Source organism: Sebastes umbrosus, chromosome 21, assembly GCF_015220745.1.
Source record: "Sebastes umbrosus isolate fSebUmb1 chromosome 21, fSebUmb1.pri, whole genome shotgun sequence".
Classification (NCBI taxonomy): Eukaryota; Metazoa; Chordata; class Actinopteri; order Perciformes; family Sebastidae; genus Sebastes; species Sebastes umbrosus.
In genome coordinates this window covers 11,015,939-11,032,761 of record NC_051289.1, presented here as the reverse complement: position 1 = coordinate 11,032,761, position 16,823 = coordinate 11,015,939, and the positions used below count along the sequence as shown (strand labels likewise).

General features: G+C 38.4%; 3 protein-coding genes across 3 annotated transcripts; 2 read left to right on the top strand and 1 right to left on the bottom strand.

The window, feature by feature from the left end:
- Positions 1-944: 944 nt before the first annotated feature.
- Positions 945-3,630, bottom strand: si:ch211-161h7.8 (thiosulfate:glutathione sulfurtransferase). The gene is made up of 4 exons (XM_037756289.1): positions 3,444-3,630; positions 2,494-2,616; positions 1,672-1,834; positions 945-1,312 (listed from the first exon to the last, which is right to left on the bottom strand). Exons 1-4 carry the CDS (start codon positions 3,622-3,624, stop codon positions 1,258-1,260), a joined length of 522 nt encoding a protein of 173 aa, XP_037612217.1. The 5' UTR covers positions 3,625-3,630; the 3' UTR covers positions 945-1,257.
- A 3,500-nt stretch (positions 3,631-7,130) lies between these two features.
- Positions 7,131-8,784, top strand: LOC119480738 (cystatin-B-like). The gene is made up of 3 exons (XM_037757276.1): positions 7,131-7,525; positions 7,647-7,748; positions 8,428-8,784. Exons 1-3 carry the CDS (start codon positions 7,427-7,429, stop codon positions 8,554-8,556), a joined length of 330 nt encoding a protein of 109 aa, XP_037613204.1. The 5' UTR covers positions 7,131-7,426; the 3' UTR covers positions 8,557-8,784.
- Positions 8,785-12,845: 4,061 nt separating this feature from the next.
- On the top strand, positions 12,846-15,817 carry LOC119480739 (cystatin-B-like). Its single transcript, XM_037757277.1, has 3 exons — positions 12,846-13,052; positions 13,156-13,257; positions 15,472-15,817. Exons 1-3 carry the CDS (start codon positions 12,987-12,989, stop codon positions 15,598-15,600), a joined length of 297 nt encoding a protein of 98 aa, XP_037613205.1. The 5' UTR covers positions 12,846-12,986; the 3' UTR covers positions 15,601-15,817.
- The last annotated feature ends 1,006 nt before the right edge of the window (positions 15,818-16,823 follow it).

The window sequence follows — 16,823 nt, the reverse complement described above, 5'->3', positions numbered from 1 at the left end:
TCAGCTGATTCTAAAGTGAAAGTGACGCATGGGACACCAACAGCGGTCTCCTGGATGAAAGCCTGTTGACCTTTAACTGTTGGGTAACTGGGTTTACATTGTAGTTAATGGAAAGCCACATACCCGCGCTAAAGGGTGCCTTGTGCAGCGGTATCGAACGAAAACAGCCGTGACAAAGTGTCTGAATTTGACGCTCTGGGAATGAGAACAGCGACATCTGCAAATTGCAACCAACTGAAGCTTCTCCCGTGTGCCAAGCGTGTAGGAGCACTACGGTGGCTGTCGCGAAAAACGCGAATGGCCCTCTCTAGAGTCAGTTGCTGTAAGAGTAGCGTAGGTGTAAAATGTGTGGGTATGTGGGAATTTAGGGGTGAAACAAGAGAGAGACAGCAGTGGCGAATGTGTGTGAGCGAACAAATGAGCTAGTGGAGCAGAAGACAAGAGTTTAGCTGTGAGAATATCAAGTGAATGTACAGTACAAGTTGCAGTTTGTGCAGAAATGCTGCAATAGAGGTGTCTGTTGGTTCGGTTTTTCCCGGCAGCTCAGTGGAGTGACGGGGGTTAACTCCTTAGCGTGATCGACTCCGGCACAAGCAGGAATAGTTAACACAGTGGTTTGTCCGTTCTGGGCCACTGTAGAAACATAGCGACCTGCTTCGTGAAGAGGACCCGCTCCGTATGTAGATATAAACGGCTCATTCTAAAGCAACGAAAACACAACGACTCTTGTTTTTTAAGGTGATTATACTCCAAAGAAAAAATACTTAATATTATATTCCATTTCTGCCAATAGATCCCTCTAAATGTTACACACTGTTCCATTAAGATGTTGACGTTTATAAGATGCTAACTTCAAAAACAGTAAACTACAACTATTACTACTTTTAGCTGAAAAAAATTGAATTTGGATAAACTGCAGGACTACAAATATGTACAAAGACATGTTGAAATTTGTTTATAATTTAATCAAGGCCTAGCATTTTCACAATCAGTTTGTCATGAATCACAGAATAGAAAGGATACACAGCATTTGCAAAACCTTCAAGACAAAGTCTGGTTAGCAGCTAAAACAATGTAACATGGCAAAGAAGTTAAATCTTTAAAGTAACAGTTAATATGAATTAAGTATGTAAATTGTAACAGTCAACTGAATGTAGCTAAAGAGCGACTGGCATCTCTCATTTATATTTTGTTTTTATATTAGCTGTATTTTAAATAAAAATGATTGAATTGAAGTGCAGAATTGAACCCGGGGCTTCATTTTCCTTCTTTTTCTTCCCACTCGCTGTACCCTCCTTTATAATGTCTCGCCCTAAGAAAAAGAAGCATAAGGAGAAGAGCTTAGTCTCACTGCTGTTTGTTTTTCTACTAAAAAGTCAAACATGTTCAACGAACCAAAGCAGCGTCCGAGGACATTGAACTCTAGTCGCAGCACCACTGATTAAACATTAAATAACACACAAAATGTGCCATTTCATAGTGCTGCATAGCTCCACTACAGCACATTATGTGGTTCAGCAGGGTCCACATTACCAAACATGACTGAAATCAGAGAGTTTAACAATGGGGTCACTTTTATTTATTTACTTTTTAGGTAATAAAGAGCCTTTAATGGGTCATGTAATATCACGACTACAGGATTTTTTAATGTGTGTATCTGCTGTTATTTACCTGCTGAATCCCAGCTGACAGGCGATGTCCAGCGCTTTGGAGCTCCTGTTGCCTCTTTGGCAGTGAAACACGATGTTGTCGTCATCTCTCCCAGGAGCCTTCACTTCAAATCTCTGCTGAAAGAGCTCTGGGGACAGCTTCAGGCTCTCCTCCAGGTTGTCCACTGGTATTCAAACACACAAAAACAATATGATCAAAATGGTCAAACTAGGCAGCGCTGATCAAATATGAATTCATATTCTGTTACTGTAATGCCTATTTCTCGCCTCAAATTTTCAGAAACATCTTGTAGTGTACTGTCGGGTCACAAACTACTTTTTCTTGTGATGATAAAGTTTGCCTTCAAATATCTTCCCATCAAACACTTCCATCTTGTCGCCAGCCTGTTCCACGCACTATTAAAGATATCTAAGTCAAGTCTCTTAAGGCCTTATAAAAATCTGTTGATATTATTTCTAATACATTTTGATCCATCACACATTGTGGGCGCAGGAAATAGAAATCCATCCATCAGGCTTTAGCAACCGTTAAGAAAGCAACCTCAGTGGATTTGTGCATTTCAGCTGCTATCATATTGGAGTCAAGCAACAAACTTCACAAAACACCCTGAGCACTTCAGTTTCTACAGTTTTGTCATGTTCACAAATTGTCTTCCCAGTCCTCCCAGTCTCCAGAACTGTATTGGTCAGTGAAAACAGCCCTCCCATCACTCCCAGTTGGATGAATATTGCATATATTACTTTGCTCTGCCCCATCTGATGGCATAATTCAGAGATTAAAAACACTCTTTTTTTACTCTTTTATCTATGTGATAACACTTACGTGGGATGTTGACAGCATCTGGGATGCGTCCAGCCTGGTATTCATCAGGGTTTCTCACATCGAACAGCTGAATGTCTCGGTTGGACAGCATGGTCTTCAGCTGCACGTAGGTCACCACTGAAGCTGACATAAAAACATAAAAGATTACACATTAGTATGAAGTTCAAATACACCCGTTGCCCTTTTTACTGTAAAACCCTATAAACTCCCTCACCATCCATTGATTTAACAGTATGTTAGGCTAATTTAGCTGTAGTGCTGCCTGGTCAATGCTGTGAGGGTAAACTAGACCTTTTTCCTACCTATTGTTGTCAATTTGAAACAAAAATGCCAGTCAACCAAACTATTTGTTTCAAACAATCACGTGAAAAACACTAGATAGTCCATTCAGTTTGACAATGCTGAAAGAAAGTTAAAACACAGGCAGCCTACATAACGTTTTGTACAATGGTAAGCACTCAAATAGATAGATAGATAGATAGTAACTTTAATGATTTTTTGGAAATTCAGGTTTCCAGCATCACAGTGCCATAGTGCAAAACATGTTAATAAAAAGGCAGTAAAAAAGTTAGTAGTACAAAGCACAAAAAAAATATACCAGATATAAAAATACAAGGAGATGAAGAAAAAAACTGTTAAAAGTGAATATAGTGCAGGGTAACAGCTGTGATACACGACTATTAAAAAAGTGAATATAGTGCAGAAGAGACTGTTAAAAATGAGTAAAGTGCAGGGTAACTCCAGTAGCTTAGTCTATGAAAGTGCACTGTGTGCATTATTATCTGTCCTGCAGACCAAAGTCCTCCTTTGTTGTACAGTTTGATGGCTCTTTAAAGCGTCATTTCACCTCTATAATAATATTATTATAACACAGCACCAACATGAATATTATGGTGCTCCCTTTTAGACAAAATATACAAGGAAACAATTTATTGATTTATTTTTTTTACCGTTGTTGATTGCTTCTCCGCATTTTGGACTCGAGGTTGTAAAAGCCCGTAAAAGTGAGCCAAAGGTCGGATAAGACCTGCTGTTCACTTCCGCCACACCCTGGCAGAAACCTCGAGACAGCACCTGAGACAACATGAAGAAGACAAGTGCGCCGCGCAGCCTGCTGGGAAGAGAAAACATGTCGCGTCTTTTCTTCCTTCTTCTTCTACTATAATACAAAAAAACGTCCCTCAATAAACGCTGCTTATGACGCCATCCTCAGGTAGGAAAGGTGAAGGGTCTCGTGTTGTCTAAATATTTGCTAAATATTAGTCAGTTCATATTTAAAAAGACAAAAAACAAGAAACAAGCATATGACTTGCCAGAAATAACTTATTTAAGATTGATTTTGTATGTGTTATTATGTGTAGTTGACATTATGAACCAAACCATTTGGTCATTTAATCAAATTACATGCAGCAGAAATTAAAATAGTAGCATTTGTTTTATCTTTATCCCAGTTTAAGAGACACATTTTCCATGATTAGCAAAAAAATATACCCATTATGCTGATTTAAACCTGCAGTAGGCAGAATATGTTTGCCTAGGTTAAAGGTCTCGTGTTGTCTAAATATTTGCTAAATATCAGTCAGTCCAAATTTAAAAAGACAAAAAAACATCACAAAGGAAAAAAGAATCATTGGGAGAAAATGCCACAATAACCTTTCAGCATATTGTAATTCAAGTGTTCTGAGAGAAAACTAGACTTCTGCACCTCCTCATGGATCTGTTTTCAGGCTTTAAAAAATCTAGTCCGTGACGGGAGACTTTGGCCAATCACAGGTCATTTCAGAGAGAGAGAGCGTTCCTATTGGCTGTTCATTCAACGGAGGCAGCTGTCAATCACTCGCAAACTCCGATCAAACGTTAAACTTGGCAGCGCTGATCAAACATGAATCAATATTCCGTTACTGTGATGCCTGTTTCTTGCCTCAAATGTTGTCAGAAACATCTTGTAGCGTACTGTTGAGCTGTAAAATGAGAAAGTTTGCTCCGGCCCTGGCTGATAGATGAAAATCAGGATGAGGATGTCTCACACTTGTCCAGCAGATGTCCTCATTGGGCTTCACAAGTGCTTGTTTGTATATCTCCATCATGTGATGGTCAGAGTAGTCAGCCTCCCGTGATTTATTTGTGCTTGTGGCTGACTATATAGCCTATATACAGTATATATATTAGTAAAGTAACTCAGTACATTTACTCAATACTGTACTTAAGCACAATTGTATTTCACTTGAATATCTTCTGCTACTTTATACTTTTTACGGAAATTTACCATGAAGATTAATTACAACCACTAATCCACAATGCTAGCAGGCTCATCATCTGCTGTTTCCCCCTCCTCAAGCTGCATTCAGCTTAAAGGTACTGTGTCCTGGTCATGGAATTCTTTTCCGATCCAAGTTTTAGTGGATTCTGGTGCTGAGGACAATTTTATTGACTCTGACTTTGTTTCCCAGTCCAATCTTCCCTCCGAGCTTCTTCCTGAGCCTAAGGACGTGTTTGCCCTCGACGGAAAACTGCTAGCCCATGTCACTCATCGCACTGCTCCATTATCACTTCTTCTATCTGGTAATCATCACAAGACTATCTCACTTTACATCATTTCATCACCCACTTCACCGCTAGTGTTAGGTCTCCCCTGGCTTAAGCTCTACAACCCACACAAGACTGGTCCACCTCATCCATTACTAATTAGAGCTTATTTTGTCATTCACACTGCTTACACTCCGCCATTCCTACCAGTGTCACCACCTCACCAGTTCCACCTAGACCCGTAGATATCACCTCTGTTCCCTCTGAGTATCATAACCTCCAGGAGGTTTTAACAAGGCTCGAGCCTCGGCATTACAACCTCAAACAGAAAATGCCGTCTCGTTCGGTAGTTGCTCTGCGTATTTCTCTCTAGTGTTTTTTCAGTCGTACTATTTTTCCTAGCGTCCCATGTTGCTTTTCTTTGTTTCTGCTTTTACATCCTCAATACGTGGTCAACATCCTCAACCAAGTTGCATCTTGGTTAAGGAATGGAATGCCATCCCACAGCAATGTGTGACCAGCATGAGGAGGAGGTGCCAGGTTGTTGTGGCTGCGTATGGATCTTCCACCGCTACTGAGGCTCCCGACGCTGTATTAAATGAATAAAGTGTAAAATTGCCAATATGTCTTGTTTGTTCCTTGTTACTGATAGAGAGTTCAATCATCCAATCCACCAAACAACTCAAAAAACAAGAGTCAATACCAACAGGAGAATACACTGTTTACCATTGGCAGAGCATTTTGGCAAATTTCACTTGGGCGCTACCCACATAATCAGCTGTGCTGCTCATCCCACAAATGCATGATCCTTACAAGTCGGACATCATTGTGAAGATAAATAAACAGGCTTTCCAACGATGTAAAATACAATGCCAATCAGCATTGTAACAACAGAGAAATAATCCACCAAACACAAATTTCCAAACTTTTTTTTCCGTGTGTATGTACCTGTCTTACACTATTTGACCGATAGGTGGTTTCGTGTGCATATAAAGCCCAGATGAAGCCTCGTGAAATGAACCCTTATGCGAACCAATTTGCTGAATCTGTCTTTATTTTGGATCAACAAGGCTATCCGGTTCCCAGCATTAGACTCTTGGTGGCCTGTCACTTCAAACAAGGCACTAGGCTCCTGATTGGACGAACGTTTTCCCTCCGTGGGCTGCTGCTCCCAGCTTACAAACCGGAAACAGTATGGAGGCTCGTTTGGAAACTTTCTCCTGTTACTTCACAAAAATAGTTCACCGAAATGTGTTTCTGAAAACATTTGAGGCGAGAAATAAGCCATGCATTTGCTAAATCTGTCTTTATTTCGGAGCGTGTGTCGAGTAATCCAGGAAGTTTTCTGTGAAGCGCGTATCGAGGCTTGTTTCGTTTTAGACAAATGACGTCATTGAAGATGCCCAAAGCCGAAATACAGTTGAGAACTTATTGTTCCTGAATAAAAACGAATAATGTCTCCCATCTATCATTTTCCTTCAGTTACACAAGCACATTTACTGCCCTGTGCCCGGTTAAACCACTGCCACATATCTGGAATATAAACTCGGGGAAAAAAAGTTTGGAAATTTGTGTTTGGTCGATTATTTCTCTGTTGTAACAATGCTAATTGGCATTGTATTTTACATCCTACTTATAAGGATCATGCATTTGTGGGATGAGCAGCATAGCTGATTATGTAGGTAGCGCCCAAGACAAATTTGTCAAAATGCTCTGCCAATGATAAACAGTGTATTCTCCTGTTGGTATTGACTCTTGTGTTGAGTTGTTTGGTGGATTGGATGATTGAATGATCTATCAGTAACAAGGAACAAACAAGTCATATTGGCAATTTAACACTTTATTCATTTAGTACACCGTCAGGAGCCTCAGTAGCGGACGGAAGATCCATATGCAGCCACAACAGCCTGGCACCTCCTCCTCATGCTGGTCACCAACCTGGTCACACCTTGCTGTGGGATGGCGTTCCATTCCTCAACCAGGATGTGACTTGCCTTATCACACGGGCCTAGTCGTAACCAGTCTGTATTGGCAAAGTATCACTTTCCTGCAGTGTTTTGGACCCAAATCAACCGTCACATCCAAACACAGCCACGCCTCAGACTAACCCACATTGTATTTAAAGAGGGCAAACAAACAGAGTTATTAAAATAGATTTTGAAAATTTTCCTTCCTTATATTTTAAATGATATACACTAGAAATAGAAATATCATTTCTATAGTTACTTCCAGCTCAGAGACTTCATTTGTTGTTTTAATCGGTTTGTGACATTGTTTAACCCCCCCTACTCTGATGGTATAACCCATAATACAGAGTATAATTTACCTGACTCAACTTGAAAGCTGACACAAACTACATAGTTTTCGTTCGTATTTTTGCTAATTTTCACCACTAGAAACTGTCGCAATGGCTTTTGTGCCACCTGAAGACAAGAAGGATGGCATGCCTGGAGGGCTTTCCCCAACTGCTGAAGCCAACGAAGACATTCAGGCGCTCTGTGTTATCGTAAGTAGAAAAAAAGGAATATTATTATTACATTTTGACTTTGTTCTCTCAAAACTGTTCACATACAGTAAACAGGGCCTGTATTTCATTTTGATGTTGCCATCATCTCATTGTCCCTCAGGTCAAGGTCCAGGCAGAGAAAATAGCAGGGAGGAATTATGGTGTTTTCAAAGCCATAAGCTACAGGAGTCAGGTAGTGGCCGGGACCAACTACTTCATCAAGGTAATTATTATTTACAAGGCAAAAAGCACAATAACTATGGAGTCCCTTAAATCCTGTAAGATTGACTGGAAACAACTTTTACTTGATTTAATAGTTTTTACATAAACAATGGACTGGTATGTGAAAGGAGTCGCTTAACTGTAGTGATGAACCCACAGGGAATTATCACTGAACTACTCATTTCTATGAAGGTTTATAGCAACAAGCTACATTGATGGTTTTCAGGCCCGCAACTTTTATGTTCACTGACTGATGTAAAATCCCCTTGTGCACTACCTGTCCACCAAACGGCAGATGGACAAGGTTAGCGCCTAGCTGGCTGATTAGATAACTGCATTAACGAGCAGTTGAACAGGTGTACCAAACTGGGCTGGGATATATACGAATTTTGATGACTGCACAGGAGAAATATGTTAATTCAATAAATAAATGTTTACACATTACCCCACTGCACAATTGTGATAGACCATAAAACACACATTTTCACCTACTTTTCCACGAAAATTTAAAAAATAATGATTGATTATTTAAAAGGGACACATGATTTGGCTATTTCCACGTCTGGGAAAAATTCTGGATTAAATGCTGTTATTGATTTGTTTGCTGTTTGTTTACAGCTGGTTTCCGCTGCTTCCAAGTGGCCAAGACCTTCTAAAACTTTACTTTTACTTCCTTGCAGGTCCACGTGGGAGGAGAGGATTATGTTCACCTCCGTGTTTTCGAAGGCTTACCATGTCATAGAAGAAACATAGAGCTGAGTGGTATGCAGCAGAACAAGACCCTCAAGGACCCTATTGAGTACTTCTAATGGGATCCTAAACCAGACAAAGCATCGGTGCCATCAGGCTGCCGTCTTATTATAATCAGTTATGATCAAATTATCATGGCTCATTATGTAATGCAATGCTATATGCAGTTCCCATTGCTAACATATTATAACATACTGTGTCGTACTATAGATCATGATGTAAGGAGTATGTCAAAATGGAACTATTTTGTACAAGATGAATGAATAAATGAATTCGATTTGATGTGATATTAGATGTTGCTTTTCTTTGTTTCTGCTTTTTCATTCTCAATACGTGGTCAACATCTTAAAATAAGAATATGTGTATTCTTTAAAATAGTGAATTTGATTCTTTACACCAAAATTAACATTCAAAAGTAAATGTAATTAGTTGCATTACAAACAGTTTTAAGGTTTCAGGCTTCATACGAGGTGAAAAATGACGTCCCATTAAACTATATCTTAAACAAAAGTATCTGTTGCACGGGCACTGAGCCGTGCAACCCTCATTGGGTTTCACATTTGCTCGTTTCTATATCTCCATCGTGTGATGGCATTGATTTACTTGTGCCTGTGCAAGTATATATTTGTATAGCCCAAAATCACAAATCACAAATTTGCCTTAGTAACTCAGTAGAGTAGTATATATAGTAGTAAAGTACGTCAGTACAGTAGTATATATAGTAGTAAAGTAACTCAGTACATTTACTCAATACTGTACTTAAGCAAAATTGTATTTTACTTGAATATCTTCTGCTACTTTATACTTTTTACTCCACAACATTTATTTGATAACTTTTGCTAATTCAGATTAATAACAAAATATAATCAGCAAATACCTTTAAGGTTAAAATAAGATTTTATTGATCCCCAGGGGGGAAATCACAAACAGTACGCTGTATAAAGTCATTTATATTAGCCTCACCTTAAATGCTTTCCTGATGAATATATTATTGACTAGAAATGGTTGATAAAGTTCACTGGACCAGTAACTATATAGTTACTGGTAACTATATAGTTACTGGTCCAGTGAACTTGAAACAACAGGGAGAGGATGCTTTGACCTTTTATTTTTCTTGGATCACTTATCTGCTGGGGGAGAAACACAAAGCAATGATTAATACATCCTGTTACTGTGTAAATTTACAGTGTTCATTGAAATGATCACTTCCTTCTCTTTCTAATACCCTGAGTATGTATTGTTAAGTGTGTGCTGTACAGACATCTGACAGTTTGTGAATTCTGTAAAACACATATCAGTTCTTAACTCTGCAAGAAAAACTGTTAAAAGTGAATATAGTGCAGGGTAACAGCTGTGATAAAGGACTATTAAAAAAGTGAATATAGTGCAGAAGAGACTGTTAAAAATGAGTAAAGTGCAGGGTAACTCCAGTAGCTTAGTCTATGAAAGTGCACTGTGTGCATTATTATCTGTCCTGCAGACCAAAGTCCTCCTTTGTTGTACAGTTTGATGGCTCTTTAAAGCGTCATTTCACCACTATAATAACAATAATGTTATAACACAGCACCAGCACATATGGAGACGCGCAGGCCAACATGAATATTATGGTGCTCCCTTTTGGACAAAATATACAAGGAAACAATTTTTTTTTTTTTTTTTTACCGTTGTTGATTGCTTCTACAGAATTTTGGACTTGAGGTTGTAAAAGCCCGTAAAAGTGAGCCAAAGGTCGGATAAGACCTGCTGTTCACTTCCGCCACACCCTGGCAGAAACCTCGAGACAGCACCTGAGACAACATGAGGAAAACAAGTGCGCCGCGCAGCCTGCTGTGAAGAGAAAACATGTCGCGTCTTTTATTCCTTCTTCTTCTACTATAATAAAAGAAATGTCCCTCAATAAACGCTGCATATGACGCCATCCTCAGGTAGGAAAGGTGAAGGGTCTCGTGCTGTCTAAATATTATCTAAAGATCAGTCAGTTCATATTTAAAAAGACAAAAAACAAGAAACAAGCATATGACTTGCCAGAAATAACTTATTTAAGATTGATTTTGTATGTGTTATTATGTGTAGTTGACATTATGAACCAAACCATTTGGTCATTTAATCAAATTACATGCAGCAGAAATTAAAATAGTAGCATTTGTTTTATCTTTATCCCAGTTTAAGAGACACATTTTCCATGATTAGCAAAAAATATACCAATTATGCTGATTTAAACCTGCAGTAGGCAGAATATGTTTGGCATCATTGGGAGAAAATTCCATAATAACCTTTCAGCATATTGTAATTCAAGTGTTCTGAGAGAAAACTAGACTTCTGCACCTCCTCATGGCTCTGTTTTCAGGCTTTAAAAAATCTAGTCCGTGACGTGAGACTTTGGCCAATCACAGGTCATTTCAGAGAGAGAGAGCGTTCCTATTGGCTGTTCATTCAACGGAGGCAGCTGTCAATCACTCGCAAACTCCGATCAAACGTTAAACTTGGCAGCGCTGATCAAACATGAATCAATATTCCGTTACTGTGATGCCTATTTCTTGCCTCAAATGTTGTCAGAAACATCTTGTAGCGTACTGTTGAGCTGTAAAATGAGAAAGTTTGCTCCGGCCCTGGCTGATAGATGAAAATCAGGATGAGGATGTCTCACACTTGTCCAGCAGATGTCCTCATTGGGCTTCACAAGTGCTTGTTTGTATATCTCCATCATGTGATGGTCAGAGTAGTCAGCCTCCCGTGATTTATTTGTGCTTGTGGCTGACTATATAGCCTATATACAGTATATATATTAGTAAAGTAACTCAGTACATTTACTCAATACTGTACTTAAGCACAATTGTATTTTACTTGAATATCTTCTGCTACTTTATACTTTTTACTCCACAACATTTATTTGATAATTTTTGCTAATTCAGATTAATAACAAAATATAATCAGCAAATACCTTTAAAGTCACCTTTAAAGTTACCTTTAAAGTCATTTAAATTAGCCTCACCTTAAATGCATCAATAAATAAAATCCAAAAATATAATATGCATTATTCTTTTACTTTTGGTACTTCATTTTGATGCTAATAGTTTTATACTTTTAGCCTATATATAAGTATAATTTTGAATGCAGGACTTTTACTTGTAACAGAGTATTTCTACACTGTGACATTGCTATTTATACTAAAGTTAAATATCTGAGTACTTATTTCACCACTGGCAGTTCTTCTAATTTGTACGAAATAGTAAAGTAAAGTAAGCCTGCAAGTATCTCAAAATTGTATTTGAATACAGTGATTTAGTAGGCTTGATGTACTTGGTTACTTTCCACAACCTCAAGTAGAGGAAATGAAGTGTTTGAATCATGACCTCTGGCCCGTTGAGTGATTTATTGCCTGTCAACACTGTTGATGTGTTGATTAAAAGAGGAATCTGCAATCTAATCCAAGTTGAATAAATTAATTATCCACTGTCACGAAACCTGTTCAGTAGGGAAAGTTTTTTAAACCACAACTTGACGTACTGCATATCTTATTGATGGTTGCAAGAAAAATGATCACTATTAACTGGATGAAGACGAACCCTCCCACAATTGCTCAATGGTTACAAAAAGTCAAACAGGTGTACATGATGGAGTACATGACTGCCCAGGTACAACTGAAATTGCCTATTTTTAAAAAGAGATGGATGTTAGTTATAGAATACCTTAGTCAGGAATCCTGTACTTAATTGTCTTTGATGTAGAGTTTTTGTAGATATATATGTGGTTGGACGTGTGTGCACTCCATCCATATGTGGCGTTACTTTGTTTTTGTGTACATGTATGTCAGGTGAGGCCCAGTCTCAAGGCGGTTTTGTTTTGTGATGATTAATTGCCTGTTAATTTGTATTAATGGCAATAAAGTAAAAAAAACACAACTTGACTACAGAGAGGTTTAAGGTTGCAGTCTACTCTTTGTTTTGGGGAGTTTATCTTCTGCACAGCAGAAACTGTTAAAAGAGGAAATACAAGAAAGAAAAAAAGCTTATGGAGCTGTTTAGTTATGACTCATCTTTGATCCTCAAAATCACAAGTTGTGCATGACTTTTTCAGTCTGTATTTGCAAAGTCTAGTCACTTCCCAGCAGTGTTTAAACCTCATAGTCAGATGTCACATCCAAACACAGCCACGCCTCGGACTAAACCAAATACCCTGTACAGAGGGGGAACAATACTCTCAATTCAAATCTATTTTAACATCCTTCTTTCCTGATACTTTAAACAATCAACACTAGAAATATAAATGTGATTTTAAAACCTGCATACTAGTTAGAGATGTTTTTTTAAATTATTATTTTAGTCAGTTTGTGACATAATTTAGAAAGCAACCCCCCTACGCCGATGGTATGATCCAGAATACAGAATCATGTGATTTCCTGACTCATCTTGAACGCCTCACTGACAAAAACTAACTACATTGTTGTCTTTTGTCTTTTCGCTACATTTCGCCACTAAAAACCGTCACGATGATGTGTGGAGGGATTGGAGAAGTTAAGGATGCTAACGAAGAAGTCCATAAGATCTGTGAAAGCGTAAGTAGAAAAAAAAAGGCTTTTTATTATTACACTTTGGATCCACACTGTAAACATGGCCTGTATTTCATTTTGATGTTGCTATCATCCCATTGTCCCTCAGGTAAAGCCCCATGCAGAGAAACAAGCAGGGAAAACGTATGATGTTTTCACAGCCAAGACCTACAAGACTCAGCTGGTGTCTGGGACCAACTACTTCATCAAGGTGGGGTTATTAGGCTCTTTCCAGATGAACTGCGCCTCATCTGGAAAGTAGATGAGATCAGGCAGCAGCAGGAAGCGGGGATAAAAAGCTGCGTTCAAGACGGACAGGCTCCATCAGCCTTCATGGAATTGTTCAGGAAGTCACAGAAAAAGTTACTTCCTGTTAGATCCGATCTGTAGGCCACTTGTAGTTTTCAGACCACGTTTGGATTTATTTATATTTGTTTGTGTATGTGCATGTATCTGGCATTGGATTCTATCCTTTATCATTTTTATGTCCACCTTGTAAAGCACATGATGAGCACTCGTTTTAATAAGTGTTATTTATATATATATATATATATATATAACCTTCATTATTATAACAATTATTATTATCAACCACACAAGATGTGTTTGTTAACAGATTCATGGCACAACATGAGACTAATACAATCTAGCGATAAATATTACAATTACACAGAAAGTTGTGTTTTTCTACTACGCGTGGTGTTTGCTGTCAAAACTAAGAGCCAATTAGCTCTTTGATCAGGCGCGAGCCAGGCGTTTCCCATAATGCCTTGCGTCTTGCAGTCGGTGGAGAGCCTCCAGGAAGTGCGCCGGTCAACGATCCGGACTTTTGTAGTGGCCAATCAGCGGTACTGCAACTTCCATGTCAGTCACATGATGCCGGTGGGCCCAAAAAGACCTTTCCCAATAGACTTACATCGGGAAAGAGACGTCTGTAACGGTGAATCAACTTCCCGGTATGAACACTCTAATAGCCCTTATTGAAAAAATTCAGTTTTTAAAGTTGTAAAATGCACTAATAGCTGAATCCAGAGTTATTTCCCTTCCTCCGTTCATGTGAGTGAGACCCAGACCGTGACGTTGGGACCCTGTGACCGAGTCATGTGACCGAGCGGACGCTACTGTGCATGTCCCAGTTGCCCAAGATCCGCCAAGATACGTGTACCTTTCCCAGACGGAAGTCGAGCCATTTAGGCTTCATGCGCCAATGAGCAACTCTCAAGGAATGACCGGGGCCCCGCCTCCAACGCTGTATCCAGTTCTCTTAATACATCCACGGGTCACAGTCGTCACGCTGCGTCATGCTGCCGTCACGGCCTGCTCACTTGAATGCAGCGTACATGAGTTTACTGCACGTTACAGACTACTAGTCTGATGGACTGGTACTACTGCTGTAGTAGCCTAGCCTACTAATCACAGCAGCTAGTGTTTGTTTAGGAGACAGCGGCGCTGCAATGTTTTATTCAATTGTTTATAATCATTGCTGTTTAAATGTTTGTTAAAAATAAATTCAGTAGATGTAATCATTAGGTTACTGAAGCAATTTAACTACACCATATCCTAACCATGTTACATAATATATAACCACAACGAGTTTACAACTGACAGTAGGGTTGTGTAGTGATATATCATCAGTAGTAGTAGGCTCTTTAGAAAACGGAGCACACAATGTAAACCGATTTTAATCTAATAAAAGAAAAAAAAAGTAAAATAATAAAATAGCTTAAGGGCTCTTCTAATAACGTGAAGGCATCAATAATGTTCTGAAGTTTTTTTGCTTTTTAAAGTTCCAGGTTACTCTTTAATAAAGACCTATAAAATAATGTCACAACAACTCTTAATTCCCACATAAACTTAATAATAGGCTAAGAAATATTCCCCACTCCACCATAGATGGAAAACACTCCTACAGGTGAACTCTTGAATACAGTAGTAGTAGTAGTAGTAGTAGTAGTAGTAGTAGTAGTAGTAGTAGCAGTGTTCTAAATCTGTGCGTCACCAACTCGCCATGTTTCCCAGCTGTGCCATTTGACTCCATTCTGATTCCAGTCAAAATAAACCACCATGCGCCGGGCTAAAGTCCTCTTCTCCTCCACAGCAGTGTTCGCTTTGAGTGGTCGGAAGACTAGAAAAGCGCTATATAAGTCCAAGTCCATTTACCTTTTTACACTGCACTAATGTTGGGAGTATCATCCCTCCACATCACACCAGTAGCCTATTAGTGTGTGACTGTGACTGTGGACTTGCATCCTTCAGGGGGACATAAATGTGACTTTAAATAACTGCTAATGTTGCTCCTTGTCTGCAGGATATATAATTATCCATTTGCCAACAAGTATAGTAGATCTGTGTTGTGTTTACAGCTGGTTTCTGCTGCCTCCAAGTGGCCAAGATCTCCTGAACCTTTACTTTTACTCCCTTGCAGGTCCATGTGGGAGGAGAGGATCACGTTCACCTCCGTGTTTACAAACCCCTCCCATGTAATGGAGAAATACAGCTGAGTAAAATGCAGCACTCCAAGTCCTCCGATGACGAGATTGAGTACTTCTCCTAAACCAAACAAAGCATCAGTGCCATCGGGCTGCCGTCTCATTATAATCAGTAATGAGCAAATTATCTTGGCTCATTATATAATGTAATGCTACATGCAGCTCCCATTCCTAACATATTATAACATACTGTGTCGTACTGTAGATCATGATGTAAGGAGTATGTCAAAATGGAACTATTTTGTACAAGATGAATGAATAAATTAATTTGATTTGATGTGATATTAGATGTTGCTTTTCTTTGTTTCTGCTTTTTCATTCTCAATACGTGGTCAACATCTTAAAATAAGAATATGTGTATTCTTTAAAATAGTGAATTTGATTCTTTACACCAAGAGTAACATTCAAAAGTAAATGTAATTAGTTGCATTATAAACGGTTTTAAGGTTTCAGGCTTCATACGAGGTGAAAAATGACGTCCCATTAAACTATATCTTAAACAAAAGTATCTGTTGCACGGGCACTGAGCCGTGCAACCCTCATTGGGTTTCACATTTGCTCGTTTGTTTATCTCCATCATGTGATGGCATTGATTTATTTGTGCTTGTGGCTAACTATATATATATACATTGTGTATATATATATATATATTAGTTAAGTCAAGTCAAGTCAATTTTATTTGTATAGTCCAAAATCACAAATCACAAATTTGCCTCAGTAACTCAGTACAGTAGTATATATAGCAGTAAAGTAACTCAGTACATTTACTCAATACTGTACTTAAGCTATTATTTTACTTGAATATCTTCTGCTACTTTATACATTTTACTCGCCAACATTTTTTGATAACTTTTGCAAATTCAGATTAATAACAAAATATAATCAGCAAATACCTTTAAGGTTAAAATAAGATAAGACTTTATTGATCCCCAGGGTGGAAATCACAAGCAGTACACTGAATAAAGTATTTTAAATTAGCCTCACCTTAAATGCATCAATAATTATAAACCAAAAATATAATATACATTATTCTTTTACTTTTGGTACTTCATTTTGATGCTAATACTTTTATACTTTTAGCCTATATATAAGTATAATTTTGAATGCAGGACTTTTACTTGTAACAGAGTATTTCTACACTGTGACATTGCTATTTATACTAAAGTTAAATATCTGAGTACTTATTTCACCACTGGCAGTTCTTCTAATTTGTACGAAATAGCCTATAAAGTGGGATACAATGTAAATAGCTTATAGTCTTGGCTATACTACTCAAGTAAAGTAAGCC

Excerpts from the sequence above, each read along its gene's own strand:
- si:ch211-161h7.8 (XM_037756289.1), bottom strand. The coding sequence starts at position 3,624 with ATGTTTTCTCTTCCCAGCAGGCTGCGCGGCGCACTTGTCTTCTTCATG. Across the intron at positions 2,617-3,443 it reads CGGAGAAGCAATCAACAACG|CTTCAGTGGTGACCTACGTG; the intron begins GTAAAAAAAATA and ends TTTTTATGTCAG. Across the intron at positions 1,313-1,671 it reads TGTCAGCTGGGATTCAGCAG|GGCGAGACATTATAAAGGAG; the intron begins GTAAATAACAGC and ends TCTTTTTCTTAG.
- LOC119480739 (XM_037757277.1), top strand. The coding sequence starts at position 12,987 with ATGATGTGTGGAGGGATTGGAGAAGTTAAGGATGCTAACGAAGAAGTC. Across the intron at positions 13,053-13,155 it reads TCCATAAGATCTGTGAAAGC|GTAAAGCCCCATGCAGAGAA; the intron begins GTAAGTAGAAAA and ends ATTGTCCCTCAG. Across the intron at positions 13,258-15,471 it reads GGACCAACTACTTCATCAAG|GTCCATGTGGGAGGAGAGGA; the intron begins GTGGGGTTATTA and ends ACTCCCTTGCAG.
- LOC119480738 (XM_037757276.1), top strand. The coding sequence starts at position 7,427 with ATGGCTTTTGTGCCACCTGAAGACAAGAAGGATGGCATGCCTGGAGGG. Across the intron at positions 7,526-7,646 it reads TTCAGGCGCTCTGTGTTATC|GTCAAGGTCCAGGCAGAGAA; the intron begins GTAAGTAGAAAA and ends ATTGTCCCTCAG. Across the intron at positions 7,749-8,427 it reads GGACCAACTACTTCATCAAG|GTCCACGTGGGAGGAGAGGA; the intron begins GTAATTATTATT and ends ACTTCCTTGCAG.